The sequence below is a fragment of the Salmo salar genome, chromosome 15 (assembly GCF_965601325.2).
Source record: "Salmo salar chromosome 15, fSalSal1, whole genome shotgun sequence".
NCBI lineage: Eukaryota > Metazoa > Chordata > Actinopteri > Salmoniformes > Salmonidae > Salmo > Salmo salar.
In genome coordinates, this window is record NC_138305.1 from 60,062,501 (window position 1) to 60,080,121 (window position 17,621).

General features: G+C 44.0%; 1 protein-coding gene across 1 annotated transcript in view; it reads left to right on the top strand.

Annotated features, from left to right (window-relative positions):
* Positions 1–17,621, top strand: part of LOC106571774 (fibronectin type III domain-containing protein 1) — an 82,968-nt gene that overhangs the window by 30,190 nt on the left and 35,157 nt on the right. The window contains 6 exon segments of the mRNA XM_082961490.1: positions 2,303–2,497; positions 2,707–5,711; positions 5,863–5,974; positions 6,198–6,539; positions 11,812–11,844; positions 13,482–13,628. Of these exon segments, the coding sequence (XP_082817616.1) occupies positions 2,303–2,497; positions 2,707–5,711; positions 5,863–5,974; positions 6,198–6,539; positions 11,812–11,844; positions 13,482–13,628 (3,834 nt within the window).

The window sequence follows — 17,621 nt, forward strand, 5'->3', positions numbered from 1 at the left end:
AAATCAAGCATGCTAATCTCGGAGTTGAATTAGATAACACGACTTTGGGGATATTATTGTATGCAGATGATAGTGTCCTCCTTGCAGAGAGTGAGTTTGATTTGCAATGTATGTTGAACACTGTCAATCTCTGGTGTACCAAATGGAGATGAATGATTAACCAAGATAAAACCCAGATAATGCACTTAAAAAAAGGGTACAGTAAGAAGTAATCATTGCTTCTCTTTTGGAACAATGCCCCTAAACTACACAAGCTCATATAAATACCTTGGTTTTCTTTTTGATGAATGTATGACCTTTGAAGAGGGTATAAAGTCTTTATCAGATTATGCAGGGAGAGCATTGGGGTCTGTTGTAAGTAAACTGAAAATCTGTAAAGACCATGACTATGGTATATATTCACAGCTCCATAATTCATGTGTGTGTCCTATACTGAACTATGCTGCTGGAATCTGGGGTTTTATAAAATCCAAAACAGCAAACACTATTCAGAATAGAGCCATACAATATTTTTGGGGAGTGCATAAATTTGCCCCAAGCCTTGCTATTCAAGGTGACATGGGGTGGAACCCAGTGAAATAAGACAGAGTGGTGAAATTATTAGGTTATTGAACATGCCAGAGGACAGAATAACAAAAAGCTTTTTAATGGGATAAAACACACAACTACCCCTGGAGAAAGGAACTCAATTCCATGTTTAAGGAAGCTGGTCTACAACACATATTTCGAAAACAAGTTACTATGCAATGTCAATATGATCAAACACAAGTTAACCCTAACCTACAAAGAAAAATAGTCAACTGACATATGGCTAAAACCAGAACTCAGAACAACCAGATCAGAAACAGCCACAATCCAGAACCTTATATCACCTTTCACTTAACCAGAAACCAATGGTCCTTGTGTGCTCAGTTGAGAACCGGGATAGTGCCTCTGGCAATTGAAGTAGGTAGGTTCAATGCCATAGATGAAGAAGAGTGACTATGTACAGTCTGTGATTTAGGAGAGGTAGAGAATGAACTGCACTTTTTATTTTATAGTACTATATATGATAATTTGAGAGCTATACTGTTTGATACAATTTTTCTGGATTAGAGATGAAGAAAAACTTGAATGGCTATTTTAGCAAAGGTGGTCGCAAATTTTATCTCCAAAGCTTGGAAGATGCAACAAGACAAGTTATATACTTAAAAGGTTTTTGTTTTGTTTTGTTTTCTCAATCTGTCATTGCCATATGAACGTATGTTTCTACTGTATATACACTGAGTATACAAAACATTAAGAACACCTGCAGCTTCATTAAATAGTACCCGCAAAACACCAGTCTCATCGTCAACAGTGAAGAGGCGACTCTGGGATGCTGGCCTTCTAGGCAGAGTTGAAAAGAAAAAGCCATATCTCAGACTGGCCAATAAAAAGAAAAGATTGAGATGGGCAAAATAACACAGACACTGGACAGTGGAACTCTGTCTAGAAGGCCAGCATCCCGGAGTCGCCTCTTCATTGTTGACGTTGAGACTGATGTTTTGCGAGTACTATTTAATGAAGCTGCCAGTTGAGGACTTGTGAGGTGTCTGTTTCTCAAACTAGACACTCTAATGTACTTGTCCCCTTGCTCAGTTGTGCACCGGGGCCTCCCATTCCTCTTTCTATTCTGGTTAGAGCCAGGTTGCGCTGTTCTGTGAAGGGAGTAGTGCACAGCGTTATACGAAATCTTGAGTTTCTTGGCAATTCCTCGCATGGAATAGCCTTCATTTCTCAGAACAAGAATAGACTGCCGAGTTTCAGAAGAAAGTTTTGTTTCTGGCCATTTTGAGCCTGTAATCAAACCCACAAATGCTGATGCTCCAGATACTCAACTAGTCTAAAGAAGGCCAGTTTTATTGCTTCTTTAATCAGAAAAACAGTTTTCAGCTGTGCTAACATAATTGCAAAATGGGTTTTCTAATGATCAATTAGCCTGTTAAAAGCATAAACTTGGATTAGCTAACACAACGTGCCATTGGAACACAGGAGTGATGTTTGCTGATAATGGGCCTCTGTACGCCTAGCGTACATGTTCCATAAAAAATCTGCCGTTTCTATCTACAATAGTCATTTACAACATTAACAATGTCTACACTGTATTTTTGATCAATTTGATATTATTTTAAAGGACAAAAAAAATAGCTTTTCTTTCAAAAACAAGGACATTTCTAAGTGACCCCAAACTTTTGAACGGTAGTGTACTTTGTGTCCCTCATTTACTCAAGTGTTTTCAGTTGGTGCTAATATGTAATGATCCTGGTCCTCCTCCCCTCAGAGTACATAATGTCCTATGCTCCTGCCATGAAACCCTTTGGGATGAAGTCAGTGACATACCGTGGCAGCACCACCTCAGCCATCATAGACGGCTTCCATCCTGGGGACCTCTACATCTTCAAGATCAGAGCCACCAACAGGAGGGGCCAGGGCCCCCAGACCAAAGCCTTTAGCGTTGCCATGCCTGGAGGCACCGGTAAGCACATCTACTGTGTCTTTGTGTGTGTGTGTGTGTGTGTGTGTGTGTGTGTGTGTGTGTGTGTGTGTGTGTGTGTGTGTGTGTGTGTGTGTGTGTGTGTGTGTGTGTGTGTGTGTGTGTGTGTGCGCCTGCATACGTGATGTTAGTTACATTTCTAATGTCCTAATGGTGTGTACACTTAACTAATACTCCATCTTACTTGCCAGCCAGCAGTGCTGCCTCCTCACCAACTCAAGGTGGCCGTAGAACCAGCTACACCCCCTCTCAGACGTCCAAACAGGACAGTTACCATGACGATGACGTCAACCTCCAATTAGAAGATGTGAACAAGGAGCAGACCACACCCACTCAGACCACATCTGCCCCACCCACCACCAGACGGACACGCCCCCTCACCAAGTCACGCTCCAATCACAGCATCTTCTCAGATGTGAGGGGCACGGTCAGGAACAGGGCGACCAATCAGCGACAAGGAGCTGGTACCTCTTCAGTCAGAGACAAGGGGAGAAAGACAGAAACAGAGGATGAACAGGAGGAGGAGAACAAAACAACAGAAACCACTCGAGAAGAAGAGGAGGAGAAGCTCACGAACGAAGATGTGGAGGAGAAGAAAGAAGCAGTGACTCAGAACAATGTTGTTCCTTCTACACCTGAGGACAAGGGCTATATCAGAGGGAGAGGTAATAGGAAGGATGTAGATGAGCCCTCCAGACCCAGCCTCAAAACAGAAGTTCCCTCATCAGAGGGCTCCTCATCATCATCTAAACCCTCCTACCCTCTCCGCAAACCTCTCTCTGGCAGACGCATCAATTCTGGTCGGAGACCATTGACCCGGACATCAGTCTCAGGGTCAGTGTCCCAGTCAAAGACACAGGATGCAGAAAAGGACAGCGCCTCCTCATCCTCCTCATCTTCTTCGTCCTCCAGCCCATCCCCCAACGAGGATTCTGCAGCCATCAGGAAGGACGACACTGTCACCAACTACTTCGAGGGCAAAAACACTTATGACCAGCCAAGTGTCACAGCGGCCAAACCCTCCACCTCAACCCCTACCCCAAACCAGGCCGTCTCAGAGCCCAAGACCGAGGCACCATCTGTGGGAAGAGGATCTGCTCTGCCGGGCCGTGGATATGGTTATGGCAGGCGGAAACCTGGGATCCTGTCTCGAGGGAATCCAAATGGCCGAGTTCTGACTGGACTCAGCAAACCTGGGTCAGACTCGACTTCCGCCGGCATGTCCCAGTCCACTATACCAACCGAAGGCAAGATCCCAGAAACATCACACACTCACGGCTCACACACTCCTAACACACAGCACTTAACACACCACCAGGACAATAATGACTACAACGACTACAAAGTCAGAGAGGCAGAGGCCACCAAAGAAGAAGAACCCACTTCCAGTTCCCGGACCATTTCCACTACACATTCTTCTGAGGACAGGAGACAGGACAAGAGAGAGGAGGGAAGGAGGGGAGACAGGAGAGAGGAGGGAGGGAGGGGAGACAGGAGAGAGGAGGGAGAGAGGGGAGACAGGAGAGGGGATCGAGGGAGGGGAGACAGAAGAGAACAGGAAAGGAGGGGAGACAGGGGAGAGGATGGAGGGAGTGAAGACAGGAGAGTAGAGCGAGGGAGGGGGGACAGGAGAGTAGAGCGAGGGAGGGGAGACAAGGGAGAGGAAGAAGGGAGGGGAGACAGGAGACAGGATGGAGGGAGGGGAGACAGGAAAGAAGATGGAGGGAGGGGAGACAAGAGAGAAGAGGGAGAGAGAGTAGACAAGAGAGAGGAGGGAGAGAGAGAAAATAGGAAAGAGGAGGGAGCTCGGGGAGACAGGAGAGAAGAGGAAGAGATGGAAAACAGGAAAGAGGAGGGAGGGAGGGGAGACAGAAGAGAGGAGGGAGGGAGGGGGGAGAACAACTACAACACCCCAGCTCCCCCTCCTTCCAAGACACCTGCTCCACCTGCCTCCAGGATTAACCCCTTTGTGAAACGGCACCAGAGCAGGTTTGGAACAGGGATGGGGAGCGGTAGCAGGGTGTCTTCCCCCCGGGCGGACGGGAGGGTTCCCTGGAGTAGGACAGGCTCCTCATCCTCTGTTGGGGCAGGAAGACCCATCCTGAGAGGATTACCCTCTAGGACAGCTGCCTCGGGGGCAGCATCTGCCTCAGGGTCATCAAGGACCTCAGCAGTGCAGGAGACCAGTGAGGATGCTAAAAAACCCTCCACCCACTACCCGTTAAAGAACGGGGTGGGGGCTGGGGCACTTAAACCCTCTCTGCCCAACAGGAATACCGTTCTAGGTGAATCTAGGAATCCCATCACCTCCTCTTCCTCTTCTTTCTCCTCGTCCTCCTCCAACTCCTCCTCTAGTAGTCGTAGAGACATCAGTGAGCCCATCCACAGAGGAAGCAGCACCAGGGAGGACAGCAGTAATGACCATAAGGAGGACTATCTCTACAAGGGGAGTAAGGAGATGTATGAGTGGAATGAGAAAGTCACAGACCCAACCACCGCCCCCAAAACTACTGCCACCACTACCACTACCTCAGCTCCAACTACCGCCCGCAGGGTGCCCCAGAGTGGGGCCAACGAGAGTGTGGACAGGGAACCCACTCCTGGTAGAACCAGGACCGGTTTCGTCCCTGGTTCTACTCTCCCCCGCCGTACCATTATAGGTCCCAACGGGAGGGTGCGATCTCCCCTGCTCACACACAGGCAGACAGGTTCTAGGTTCCCCCTTAGAGCACAACCAGCACAGAGCACACAGTTAGGTTCCTCTAACACAAACACATCATCTTCCTCTTCTTCCTCTTCCTCCTCTAGTCTGTCGCAGCCAGATCACGGGGTTAGCGGGGCCGCTAGTGTTAGCACTGGAGGCTCCTCCCCTTCCCTCTCTCGCCCCTCCCTCAGACAGACCTCCATTGGCGGCAGCCAGGGATCTCAAGGCTCCTCTTCCTCCTCGTCATTCTCATCCAGAGACTCTGTGGTGGGCCAGGGTACAAGGACGCGCTACCCCAGCCGGTCAGACCCCCATCTCAGGAGTAAAACCCCCAGCGGAGGCCTCAAGCCCGGCTATGGAAATGGTAATGGAAATGGTAAAAATGGCCGCCCCAATCTCACGGCGACCAGTGACAAAGAGTCCAGCACATCCAATGACAACACCAAACCTAATGGAAGAAGGTACATCACTGGGCCTGATGGAGCCAAATGGGTATGTGTGTCTGTGTCTCGATACATTTTATTGCAAAGTAAAGGGGATTGAAAGGAGACATTTCATCTACAACGTTAACCATTATGCAGACTCTCCTTAATATGTTTCTCTATGACGTATCTTCAACCCTGGGATGTGTTCTATTCTCCAGGTGGTGGACTTGGATAAGGGGGTCCTGATGAACGAGAATGGCAGGGTTCTCCAGGACTCTCAGGGCCAACCCAAGAGGGTGGTTCTGGGAGAGGACGGACGCACCATCTTTGGTGAGATACTGTAAACTAATACCGTCTCTTATATTGAACACTGTTTCTAGGAGTATTAAAGGTCTACATTCGTAAGAGCTTTGTAATGTGTTGGTATATCAAGATGCTTCATCCCCCCTATTTATTCCTCCTTATGAGAAAGGGAGATATCATACTTACAACACAAAACCATACTGTTTTGTTTACACAGATAGATAACTGATTGATTGTTCTCCCCTGCTAGACCACCAGGGCAGCCCATTAGTGAACCAGGAGGGCCAGGTTCTGTTTGGTCACGGTCGGGAAAGCCAACCGGTGGTCAACCCCAAAGACAAGTTCCTGACCGTGGGTGGCAAACCCATCATTGGCCTGGACCGGGCTAAACCAAGGACCACAACCACAACCAGACCTCCTACCACGACCACACCTGAACCGACAACGCTACCAACCACCACTGAAATGTCCACAGAGGAGACTATAACCATGCCGGTGTTCCCGACCTGTCCTCCAGGAACATTTTTGATCAGGGATGAAGAGGGATTCCCAATGCTGGATGCTGATGGCATCCTGGACTGTTATCCCGAAGGCAAGTCTGACTAACGCTTCTGTTTGTACTGTCAGATTACTAGTAGTGTTATAGTAATCAAACTAGTACTATCATAGTAGTAGTACTAGTAGTAGTTGTTGCTGTTGTAGGGCCAGTTTCCCAGACCCAGATTAAGCCTGTTCCAGAGAGGTGTACTACGACGCTAGCTAGATCTACTCAGGTTTTTATGAAGCTAGCCAGCTTCAGTTAGCTTCACATTCCAGTTCAGGCTTCAACCATGTTACAAAGGAGGATATTTATCCTCTATCTTCCGTTAACTCCAGCCAGTCTTGTGACTGCGCTTGCATGTCACAAGTGGATAATCCCAGCGAGTCAAACGACAAACTCTTCATTTGACAATGCTGAAACACCAATCCATGTCAGACCCACATTTTCATTTTTGCCAAAATCAGCATGAAAGAGAAGTTACCTCGCAAATTCAGCAGGCTATTGTCACGTATTGTAGTCATTCAAAAGTTTTACTATCCGTGAAGTTTAAAATGCATCCTGTCGTTACTAAATGTGTAAGGTGATAGCTATTTTAATATTCTTTTTTAAACATACACAAAAAAAAACATTTGATTAATAAATTATTTAATCAGTCGTCTTCCTCAAATTAAGGGGATGATGATGCAATCTTAGTGAGAAGGAGGGAATCTGATTTAATTGGCCCTCAACTCGTGGCTCAGACAGTTAGCTGTGAGTTAGCCTTCACCCGGAAGTTAGGGCTGAAGAATTCATTGCCTGAAGGATTCAAAATTGACCTGGCTAAAATGTGGGCCACCTTCGTGTCAACAGTTATCCTAAGATGAACTCAGAATTGACCAAAGTTAGCTCACTTAATAATTTACACCGCTTCTTAGTATACCTCTCTGGACTTATGCACTTTCAATTGAGAATGATTTTCAGTCCAGGACTAGGCTTAATCTGGGCTTGTACTATCTATTACATTTTATGCAGGCTAAAAGCAGTGGATCAGAATGGAGTCTGTCATCAGTTAGTCTGTAAGCTGTTATTGTTTACCATCTCCATAACATCCTGACCATAATAAGTAGGTCCTGTCTGTGGCCACAGAGCCCTGCAAGATCTGGCCAGGCACAGTCGAGACCACTGGAACCAGATAAGGACCTGGGTCCAAATACTGTTTGAAATCTTTTTTCCTTAGCCTGGCTGGAGTTGGCAGGCTAAAGGCTGATATACAGTTGGTCTATCGACATGTCTGTAGACAGTTGTCGCAATGACATCATGAACATTATACTGTTGCCCGAAATCAAACTTGTCATTGTCGTTATGAGAAAGTGTGAACACAATAACAACAGGCTGTATGACATCAGCAGCCTGGTGGATCAAAATAGCATAACTGACGTATTTTAACACCAGCAGACCCATCTGTTTAAAAATGTATTTGCTACAGTGCATTCGGAAAGTATTCAGACCTCTTGACTTTTTCCACATTTTGTTACATTACAGCCTTATTCTGAAATGTATGGAATATTTTTTTTTCTCATCAATCTACACACAATGAAAAAGCAAAACAGGTTTTTTGACATTTTAGCAAATGTGTATAAAAAAAAAATGTATATCACATTTACATTAGTATTCAGGCCCTTTACTCAGTACTTTGTTGAAGCACCTTAGGCAGCGATTACAATCTCGAGTCTTCTTGGGTATGACGCTACAAGCTTGTAGTGGTGGAAAAAGTACTCAACTGTCATACTTGAGTAAAAGTAAAGACGCCTTAATAGAAAATGACTCAAGTAAAAGTGAAAGTCACCAAGTAAAATACTAGTTGAGTAAAAGTCAAAAAGTGTTTGGTTTTAAATATACTTAAGTATCAAAAGTAAATGTAATCGCTAAAATATACTTATGTATCAAAAGTAAAAGTATAATTAATTTCAAATTCCTTATATTAAGCAAACCAGGTGGCACGATTTTCTGTTTTTTTCATTTATGGATAGCCAGGGGCACAATCCAACACTCAGGCGCCATTTACAAATAAAGCATTTGTGTTTAGTGAGTCTGCCAGATCAGGAGGCAGTAGAGATGACCAGGGATGTTCTCTTGATATGTATGTGAATTAGACAATTTTCCTGTCCTGCTAAGCATTCAAAACATAATGAGTACTTTTGGGTGTCAGGGAAAATGTGTGGAGTAAAAACTACATCATTTTCTTTAGGAATGTAGTGAAGTAAAAGTTGTAAAAAAATATGAATAGTAAAATAAACAACAGATAGTCAAAAAAACTACTAAAGTAGTACTTTAAAGTATTCTCACTTAAGTACTTTACACCACTGCAAGCTTGGCACACCTGTATTTGGGGAGTTTTTCCCGTTCTTCTCTCCAGATCCTCTCAAGCTCTGTCAGGTTAGATGGGGAGTGTCGCTGCAGAGCTATTTTCAGGTATCTTCAGAGATGTTCGATAGGGTTCAAGTCCAGCCTCTGGCTGGGCCACTCAAGGACATTCAGAGACTTGTCCCGAAGCCACTCCTGCTTTGTCTTGGCTGTGTGCTTAGAGTCGTTGTCCTGTTGGAAGGTGAACCTTCACCCCAGTCTGAGGTTCTGAGCGCTCTGGAGCAGGCTTTCATCAAAGATCTCTCTGTATTTTGCTCCGTTCATCTTTCCCTGGATCATAGCTAGTCTCCCAGTCCCTACCGCTAAAAAACATCTCCCCAACAGGATGCTAACACCACCATGCTTCACCGTAGAGATGGTGCCAGGTTTCCTCCAGACGTTATGCTTGGCATTCAGGCCAAGGAGTTCAATCTTGTTTTCATCAGACCAGATAATCTTGTTTCTCATGGTCTGAGAGTCTTTAGGTGCCTTTTGGCAAACTCAAACCAGGCTTTCATGTGCCTTTTACTGAGGAGTGGCTTCCATCTGGCCACTCTACCATAAAGGCCTGATTGGTGCTGCAGAGATGGTTGTCCTTCTGGAAGGTTCTCCCATCTCCACAGAAGAACTCTGGAGCTCTGTCAGAGTGACCATTGGGTTATTGGTCACCTCCCTGACCAAGGCCTTCTCCCCCGATTGTTCAGTTTGGCCAGGCAGCAAGCTCTAGGAAGAGTATTGGTGGTTCCAAACTTCTTCCATTTAAGAATGATGGAGGCCACTGTGTTTTTGTGGACCTTCAATGCTTCAGACATTTTTTGGTACCCTTCTCCAGATCTGTCCCTCAACACAATCCCGTCTCTGACTTCTATGGACAATTCCTTCAACCTCATGGCTTGGTTTTTGCTCTGACACGCACAAAGGTGTGTGCCTTTCCAAATCGTGTCCAATCAGTTGAAGAATCGGGATGCATCTGAGCTCAATTTTGAGTCTCATAGCAAAGGGTCTGAATACTTATGTTAATAAGGTATTTCTGTTTATTTAAAAAAACAGTTTTTTGCTTTGTCATTATGGGGCAGTGTGTGTAGATTGATTTATTTGATTTTATCCATTTTAGAATATGGCTGTAATGTAACAAAATGTGTCAAGTGGTCTGAAAACTTTCCCGCACTGTATAAGTCAATCTAGCAAGCCAGGTAACTAAAATCAACTTTCTAAACAATGTTTTGAATTTAGTTTTAGCTTGTTAGCTAGCTATCTGTCTAGCTTCTTAAATTTAGCAAATGTTTATTCATTATTATAGGAAAATAAATTCACCACGAGATCATTATTTACAAGTTAATGGCAAGCTAATTACAGAAAATAGTGTGCGATGACTGTGATGAAATAAAAGCATGGCATTCTACCAGAGAATTTTAGAACTTGTGCACACATTGCTGTCTCAGTCAGGTAACCATGGCAACGGGCCCAGCAAGGGTCAAAGTTGAACTTTTTTCATCTGTCTGCAACAAGGAAAATGACAGTCGTATAGCGACAGTCTACAGACATTCCACAGGAGTATAAATTAAATATTGTTTGGAACAGTGAGACTTGTCGCATTCTAATTGTCTACAGACATGTCGATAGACAAAGTATAAACCAGCCTTAAGATGGGCAGGGTTTGCAGTTTTGGGACTGTTCTATTGGTGCCATCAGTCAGGCACAGATGAAGTATTTTTAATTATTTTTAATGGTATTTGAACCCAGATCTGATGGGAACCACATCAGGGCCAGCCACATCTGGGGCTGACGGTGGTCAGGATACCGCTGGGGCTGGGTGAAAACCCTAAGCAAAGCAGTCAGTCTCACTACACAATTATCTTTACCACAAGACACACAATTAACACACACTTGTTAGCAATTTATGTTATTCTTCTATAACACAGACCCCAAAGCAAATCAGGGGGAGAAAAATATATTTATTCAAAGAGAACAAATCATAGTTATGCTGGAAAGTAGATGGTAGATGGTCATATGTCCCTTGCCTCAATGTTTCTCCACTGAACAAAGAGACAGGATGTAGTTTATTCCCAAGCCTAGCCTGTGGTTGATCAATTAGAATTCCTTGCAGTAAAATTGGGCCAATGGCCAAAAACCAAGTATTCAGTTTCAGGCTCAACGTATAGACAATTCAAACCAATGAGAACTTGCCACATGTAGGTATGGGTCCCAGACTGGAATTCCACCCGTGTCCCTGACCCATTAATCTTCAGTTCCCCATTACAAATCAACTATTTCCATTGATCATTAATTCGCTAGTACAGAAAAACAACTATTTCCATTGATCGTTAATTCCCTCTTGACCTTTAGTCCTCTGCGTTGTGTATTTATCTTTCAATATTCTTACACATCAAAACACACTTTTATGGCTAGACCTAAGTGTTCCGTAGGGATTAACACAACACAGACACGAAGCCCATATTCAGACACATACGTATTATTAGGCTCTTATAGGGGTTATTGTAACAAACATACACCCAAAGACAGACAGCCATAAGTAATATGTTTTCCAATGTAATTCTCCTTTTTGCAAGTTTAAGGGAATAACCATCCCCAGTTGTTTTGAGTTTACTACAAGGCAATTGAGATGACTAAGAACAAATAATGGAGGAAATACTTAATTCTTAACTCAAAACAGTGCACCATTTTTTTCCACCGTCAACTTGAAACTTTGTACCGGGGCTAGAAAGACAAGTGAGTGTTGCTGCATGTTTATATGTGTGCAAATAATTGTGCCTTTTCTCTCTCTCTGTGTGTGTGTGTGTGTGTGTGTGTGTGTGTGTGTGTGTGTGTGTGTGTGTGTGTGTGTGTGTGTGTGTGTGTGTGTGTGTGTGTGTGTGTGTGTGTGTGTGTATATGTATAGTGATTTCTGGTCATGCTATTGCCTGTCTCACTTCTCCTACAGAGGAATCCTCAGGAATGGAAACGGACTCTATGGGTATGGTTGCCATGTTGTCTGACGCTTTAGCCATTGAGGAAGGTACCGGCTGAGTAATGGCTACGTACCGACGGCTACAGGGCTGGGCCTGCCTGCCTGCCTGCATTGTTTCTTTTCAATGTTTATCTATCAGTTCATCTGTTTGTTGACTGTTTCCTCTATTTCATGTTTCCTTGCCTGTGGTCTTTTCTATGGTCGGTTGTGTGTTTGTTTGGGTTGGGTTTGGGTTCCTTCCATCATCGGCTGTGTTTCTGATGTTTTATCTGGCCAACTCAACTCAACCTCCGCAGTGTCTGTGAACTGCATTACTTACCCAGAGAGAATGCCCTGGCATGCTCTACTGTACTGTTCTGCTCTGTGATGTTGCTGCATGTGATGACTTGTGATGTTATACACTACATAACCAAAAGTATGTGGACACCTGCTCGTCGAACATCTCAATCCAAAATCATCAAGATTGACACCACTCCAGCCGACGCTTGGCATTGTGCATGGTGATCTTAGGCTTGTGTGTTGCTGCTCGGCCATGGAAACCCATTTCATGAAGCTCCCAATGAACAGTTCTTGTGCTGACGTTACTTCCAGAGACAGTTTGGAACTCGGTAGCGAGTGTTTCAACCGAGGACAGACGGTTTTTACGCATTTAAGCACTTGGCAGTCCCATTCTGTGAGCTTGTGTGGCCTACCACTTCTTGGCTGAGCCATTGTTGCTCCTAGACATTTCACTTCACAGTAACACCCCTTACTGTTGACCAGGGCAGCTCTAGCAGGGCAGAAATTTGACAAACTGACTTGTTGGAAAGGTGGCATCCTATGACGGTGCCACATTAAAAGTTACTAAGCTCTTCAGTACGGGCTATTCTACTGCCAATGTTTGTCTATGGAGATTGCATGGCTGTATGCTCGATTTTATACACCTGTCAGCAACGGGTGTTGCTGAAATAGCCGAATCCACAAATTTGAAGGGGTGTCCACATACTTTTGTATATAGTATATAAAGTGTATCATGTCATGTTATGGTATACTGGTAATGCATGGTCATTCATGGTTTCAGTGAATGGAGGAACTGTGATTATGTTATGTTTGGTAAGCATACGCCGTGATGTTATAGTTTGATTAGTGCCATGAGAAAACTATTGCTCGTATATGCGCTACTCGACAAATTGCATCCCAATATATTCATAGTGTTTCCCTGCAAGGCTGTGTGTGAGACACATTATGGTGTCATGCAGAGGTCCGTTGGCACTCCACAGGCCAGAATGCCTGGTGCTGCTGGAAGTAACTAATTGATTTCAATGACTTCACTGACTTAATCCTTACACATTTGTTAGGCTCAGAACCATGAACATTACAGTAATCTACTGCGAAACGGGCATGATGTTCAAAAGCCGGTGCCTCAGGAATGGAAAAATATTGGCAGCAAAACATTACACATGAAGAACTTGCCTTTTAAAAGGAAAAAAACATCAAGGTCATTTCCAATGATATCACACTCATTTCAAGAGCTATTGCATGCTTATTACATGCCAATTACAAAGGTCTAGTGCTACATACAAAATGTCACACAGACTAAATTCAGTGGTATTTGGATTTAGTTTGTGATGGTCATGCCTTCACTTGTCCCTTTTTTTTTCTAGATGAGTTGTTGTGGCAGACCACCCTGCCCCCCACGCTGCCCCCTACCACCACCACGACAGACCACCCCACCCCTGAACCAGACACCAGGCCCTTCAACAATAGCCCCTCCAATGAGTTCGACCTCACCGGGAAGAAACGCTTCACAGGTAGGCTACGGTATGGAGAAAAGTGATAACTGTAGTACGTGCAATGTGTGTGAGCATGCTTGCTTGCATGTATGTGTGCCTGACTGGGTGAATGCACCTCACATGCACGTGGGTGTGTGCTTGTAAGTGTGTTTGAGCTGTTTGTGTTTGAGTTTGACAAACTATCTACCTCTCCCCTACGTTGATGAAACATACCACTTGCAGTTATTTCAGCATCGCCGTCTAAGAGCTTAACCTTGTCATCTGTGGATTTAGACTTTACTGTTTAGAACTTAACCCTGTCAACACACAGGTCTTGCTTTATACCGCATTACCATTATCTATATGATGGCTCCCAGTTTAAACAGAGCTTAACCTCTTCAATCATACAGTATATTTCACTTATTGTAAATGAGTTATCATCCTGTCTTTCTGCAGTGTTCTCAGTAGTGAGTGATTACATTTTTTTTGTGGGGAAGCTTCTGTGAAGTCCCTCTAAATGCCAAAGAGAAAGGCTGTTTTTTCGTAACATAAATAATGTTCATCCAGGCATCCAGCTGAAACACGTGCATGTTTTTGTGTTTGATTGAGTGAGCGTGCTCGCATTTTAAGTGTGTGTGTGTGTGTGTGTGTGTGTGTGTGTGTGTGTGTGTGTGTGTGTGTGTGTGTGTGTGCTTGTGTGCAACACGTGTGTCTCTGCCTTATAAATAATTGTAGTCCTATTTGGTGTGTGTTCAGTTTTCTTTCACGGAGGAGAAATTAACTCTGGCTCTCTATATCTTGGCTTGTTCAGTCGCACATCATAAATACATTCACAGTTCTTGACTAGCTCATATAGTTACATGATTACCCCTGGGCCAAGGAAAACCCTGTTAGGGGAGGGAGTGCCATCTTTGCATTGGTCTGGCAGAACCATCAGAGTTCTATCTTCTTTCAGCTAACAGATGATAACATGAAATTACCTCTAATGTTGTTTCACCCCTCTGTGACCCTCTCTTGCAGAGATTGAGGGTCAATCATGGTCCTGGAGAGCTGTCTGCATTGTTTGCTGGGTTTTGTTCCAGCCCAATACTAACACAGCTGATTTAACTAATCCAGGTCCCTGGTCTAGGTTGAAGAGCATGATTAGTGTTAGTGCTGGGCTGGAACAAAGGCACACTAGGGTTGCTAAACTTGCATCTGCAAGGAGGAACCCCCTTCTCTGGTCATGGGTGGACATAATAAATGGGACTGGGTCTGTGTGTAAAGTGTCACTATGACAGGTTAGAGATTTGGAGACAACGGAGTTAATTGAGAATGTTGTTGGTCGAACTAATGGTCGCACTGTAGGCCTTTGTACTTCCCAATGCCACTCGCATTGTAAGGGCCAGGGTCTTGACAGTTCAGGGTCCACATGACATGGGCGACAGTGGCAAAGTTGGATTGGCTTTGCATAGCCTAACTGTGGGGCTAGTTAGGGAACATCAATACATTTCACAATAGTAATGTTGCACACCTTTTAGTTGTCTCATTAAATGCTTTCAATATTTTTATATGCATTTCTACAAGTTATAGTTGGTTTAAGGTTTTTAGGTCATTGACATTTAAAAATATTTTCCCATGTACATTGTGTAATTTACTGATGGTCCCTGAGCATTACGATCAGGTCACATGCAGCTGTGCACCATTTTAATGATTACTTGGGTACTGCCAGCTGTGGGCAGCATGTGGGCAGGATTGAAATAATCCCAACCCAAAGAAAGCTATTGCGGTACCTTTCATTCATTCCGTGACAAGCCATTTTTTCCTAAATATCTCGCAAATCTGTTTTGGACGAGACTGACTGTATGACCAAAATTACCCTATTTGCACTTTGTAGTCAATTTTGAAACTAGAATAAATGTTTCTGACTCATATCAATGCTACGTAGACCGTTTTCAAAAGGAGAAGTTGCTTACTACGTTCAGTTGCTCTTGAAGCGTCCTGCTGTCTCTTTACTGCTCCTAAGTGGTTGCTTTGGCCTCGTCTGTCTCCTCCTCTGTCTGCTTTATCCACATCCACTCCTATCACTGGAAAAACAGACTGAAACCCCCCACACTGAACAGGAATAAAACCAACAACTCTGATTCCCCATCACCCTCTCTCCTTCCCTCCCTCCTACTGTCTCTCATGAAGGAGCCTCTCGGTGGTTGTTGGGCTCCTAATGATGATGTGTACATTGGGAGATGTGAGCGCCACTCACATCTCCCATGCGACCGTGTTGGCGTGGCATAGTTGGACAGTACTCTAACCGACGGGTCTCAGTAACAGCAGTGTTAGCTAGTATTGTTCACTATGAGGACCTCAGTTTGAAATGTGTCAGTGACATTAGACAGCCTTCGAAGCAAGGCTACCGGATAGACCGGCGGATCCGGCCCGCGAGCCCAAACGGATCTGGCCCGCGAGCCCAAACAGATCTGGACCGCGAGCCCATTCAATCCGGCCTGGGGGAGGTTTGAGTAAAAACATTATTACAAACAGGTCGCTCTTCAATGTTTAAAATAGATAGAAATTATGTAGAAATTATAATGGACCTATACGTTTTCAAATAAAATTGCTTTGGACGAACAAATCGGTCCGCAAAAGAATCTGTGGAACCCTCTGCTTAATTTTGCAATCCCGATGTGGCCCTCGAGACGGAATTATTGCCCACCCCTGAGTTGGGCAGTACCACCAATTGGAACAGAATTGGTTCCAATTGTTTGGCTGGTGCACGATGCTTGAAACACCAGAGCCGTGTATACTGAATATGGTGTAGGCTTATGTGTTGACAGCTTTGGATGAAAGTCTATTTAATTACCATATTATTACAATGTTATTACAAAATTGGCCCCTGAACCAGGTCATCTAATCCAGCTAAACTATCCTGTGAGCTGAGGCCGGCGGACGCACAGCAAACACATCTGAAGCTCATTACATCTATTAAAGAAATCCTAAGACAGAATGAAATAGAATAAGAATAACAGTGAAATAATGAAATAATATGAAACACGCTGATATCAGCAGTGAGAGGAGAGGTCCCTGACCGCCAAACAAGGAGACCTACTCTCTCATATTTATGAGTTTAATATATCAGATCCAACACAGCAGCCAGCTTTCTGACACGTCCTCCATTCCTCAGTCTGGAGGGGGTTTGACCATGCTAACTCAATTGACCAATCGTGTCAGTCAACTGTACTGGCGCCAGCCAAAGGGTATTGGGTTCCCCTTTACAGGCAGACACATGTTATCTGAAGACTCATATAGAGCTTATGGTGTAAGTCAATGGAGTGTTACAAAAGGGAAGAAGAGTATAAAGTTATCCCTTCCCTTACATTCGATTTGGCCTACACCGTTTATGTTCCGGGTCAATTACATAAATATATGATTTTAACCTCTCAAAATGTATTTTCCAGTAGCTGAGAATGTCCTCTTTCATATGTTTTCCCCCCTGAGTTGATAGACCCAACTGTAAAAAATGTTGAGTCAAATGTTTGAATACTGTACCAAATTCGTAAATCCATCAAATTACTACATTTTATGACATTTATGAAATGTTTTGCTAGAATTCAGATCACTGTCCCTCGGCCTCTGAACGTCACAGGGAAAACAAACTTATATCCTTGTGATCATCATGGATAGATCTTTACTGCACAGAATACCAATTGTCTCTCGAACAAAGGTCAAGGTCAAATTGTCTTGAAGGGGTAGTGTTGATCAGTGTTGATCAGCCTTTCAGCATCATAGGGAAATTATACGTAAACTTATATCTACAGTATGTGATATAAGATATAGGTCTACAGTATGTGAAATCAGCTTGTTTCTAGAACAAACCGTTCAAAAGTTATATAGACCAAGGTCAACATCAAATTGCAGGTCAAATTGAACCAGAACATTACGGATGTCGATACCAGGTCAAATTTTTTAGTTTTCTTTTTAAATACATGTTTTGCAAGTTTAAGACCGATGCTTAGGAAAGTAGATGAAGGGTCATGGTGGAAAATTACATGAAATAGT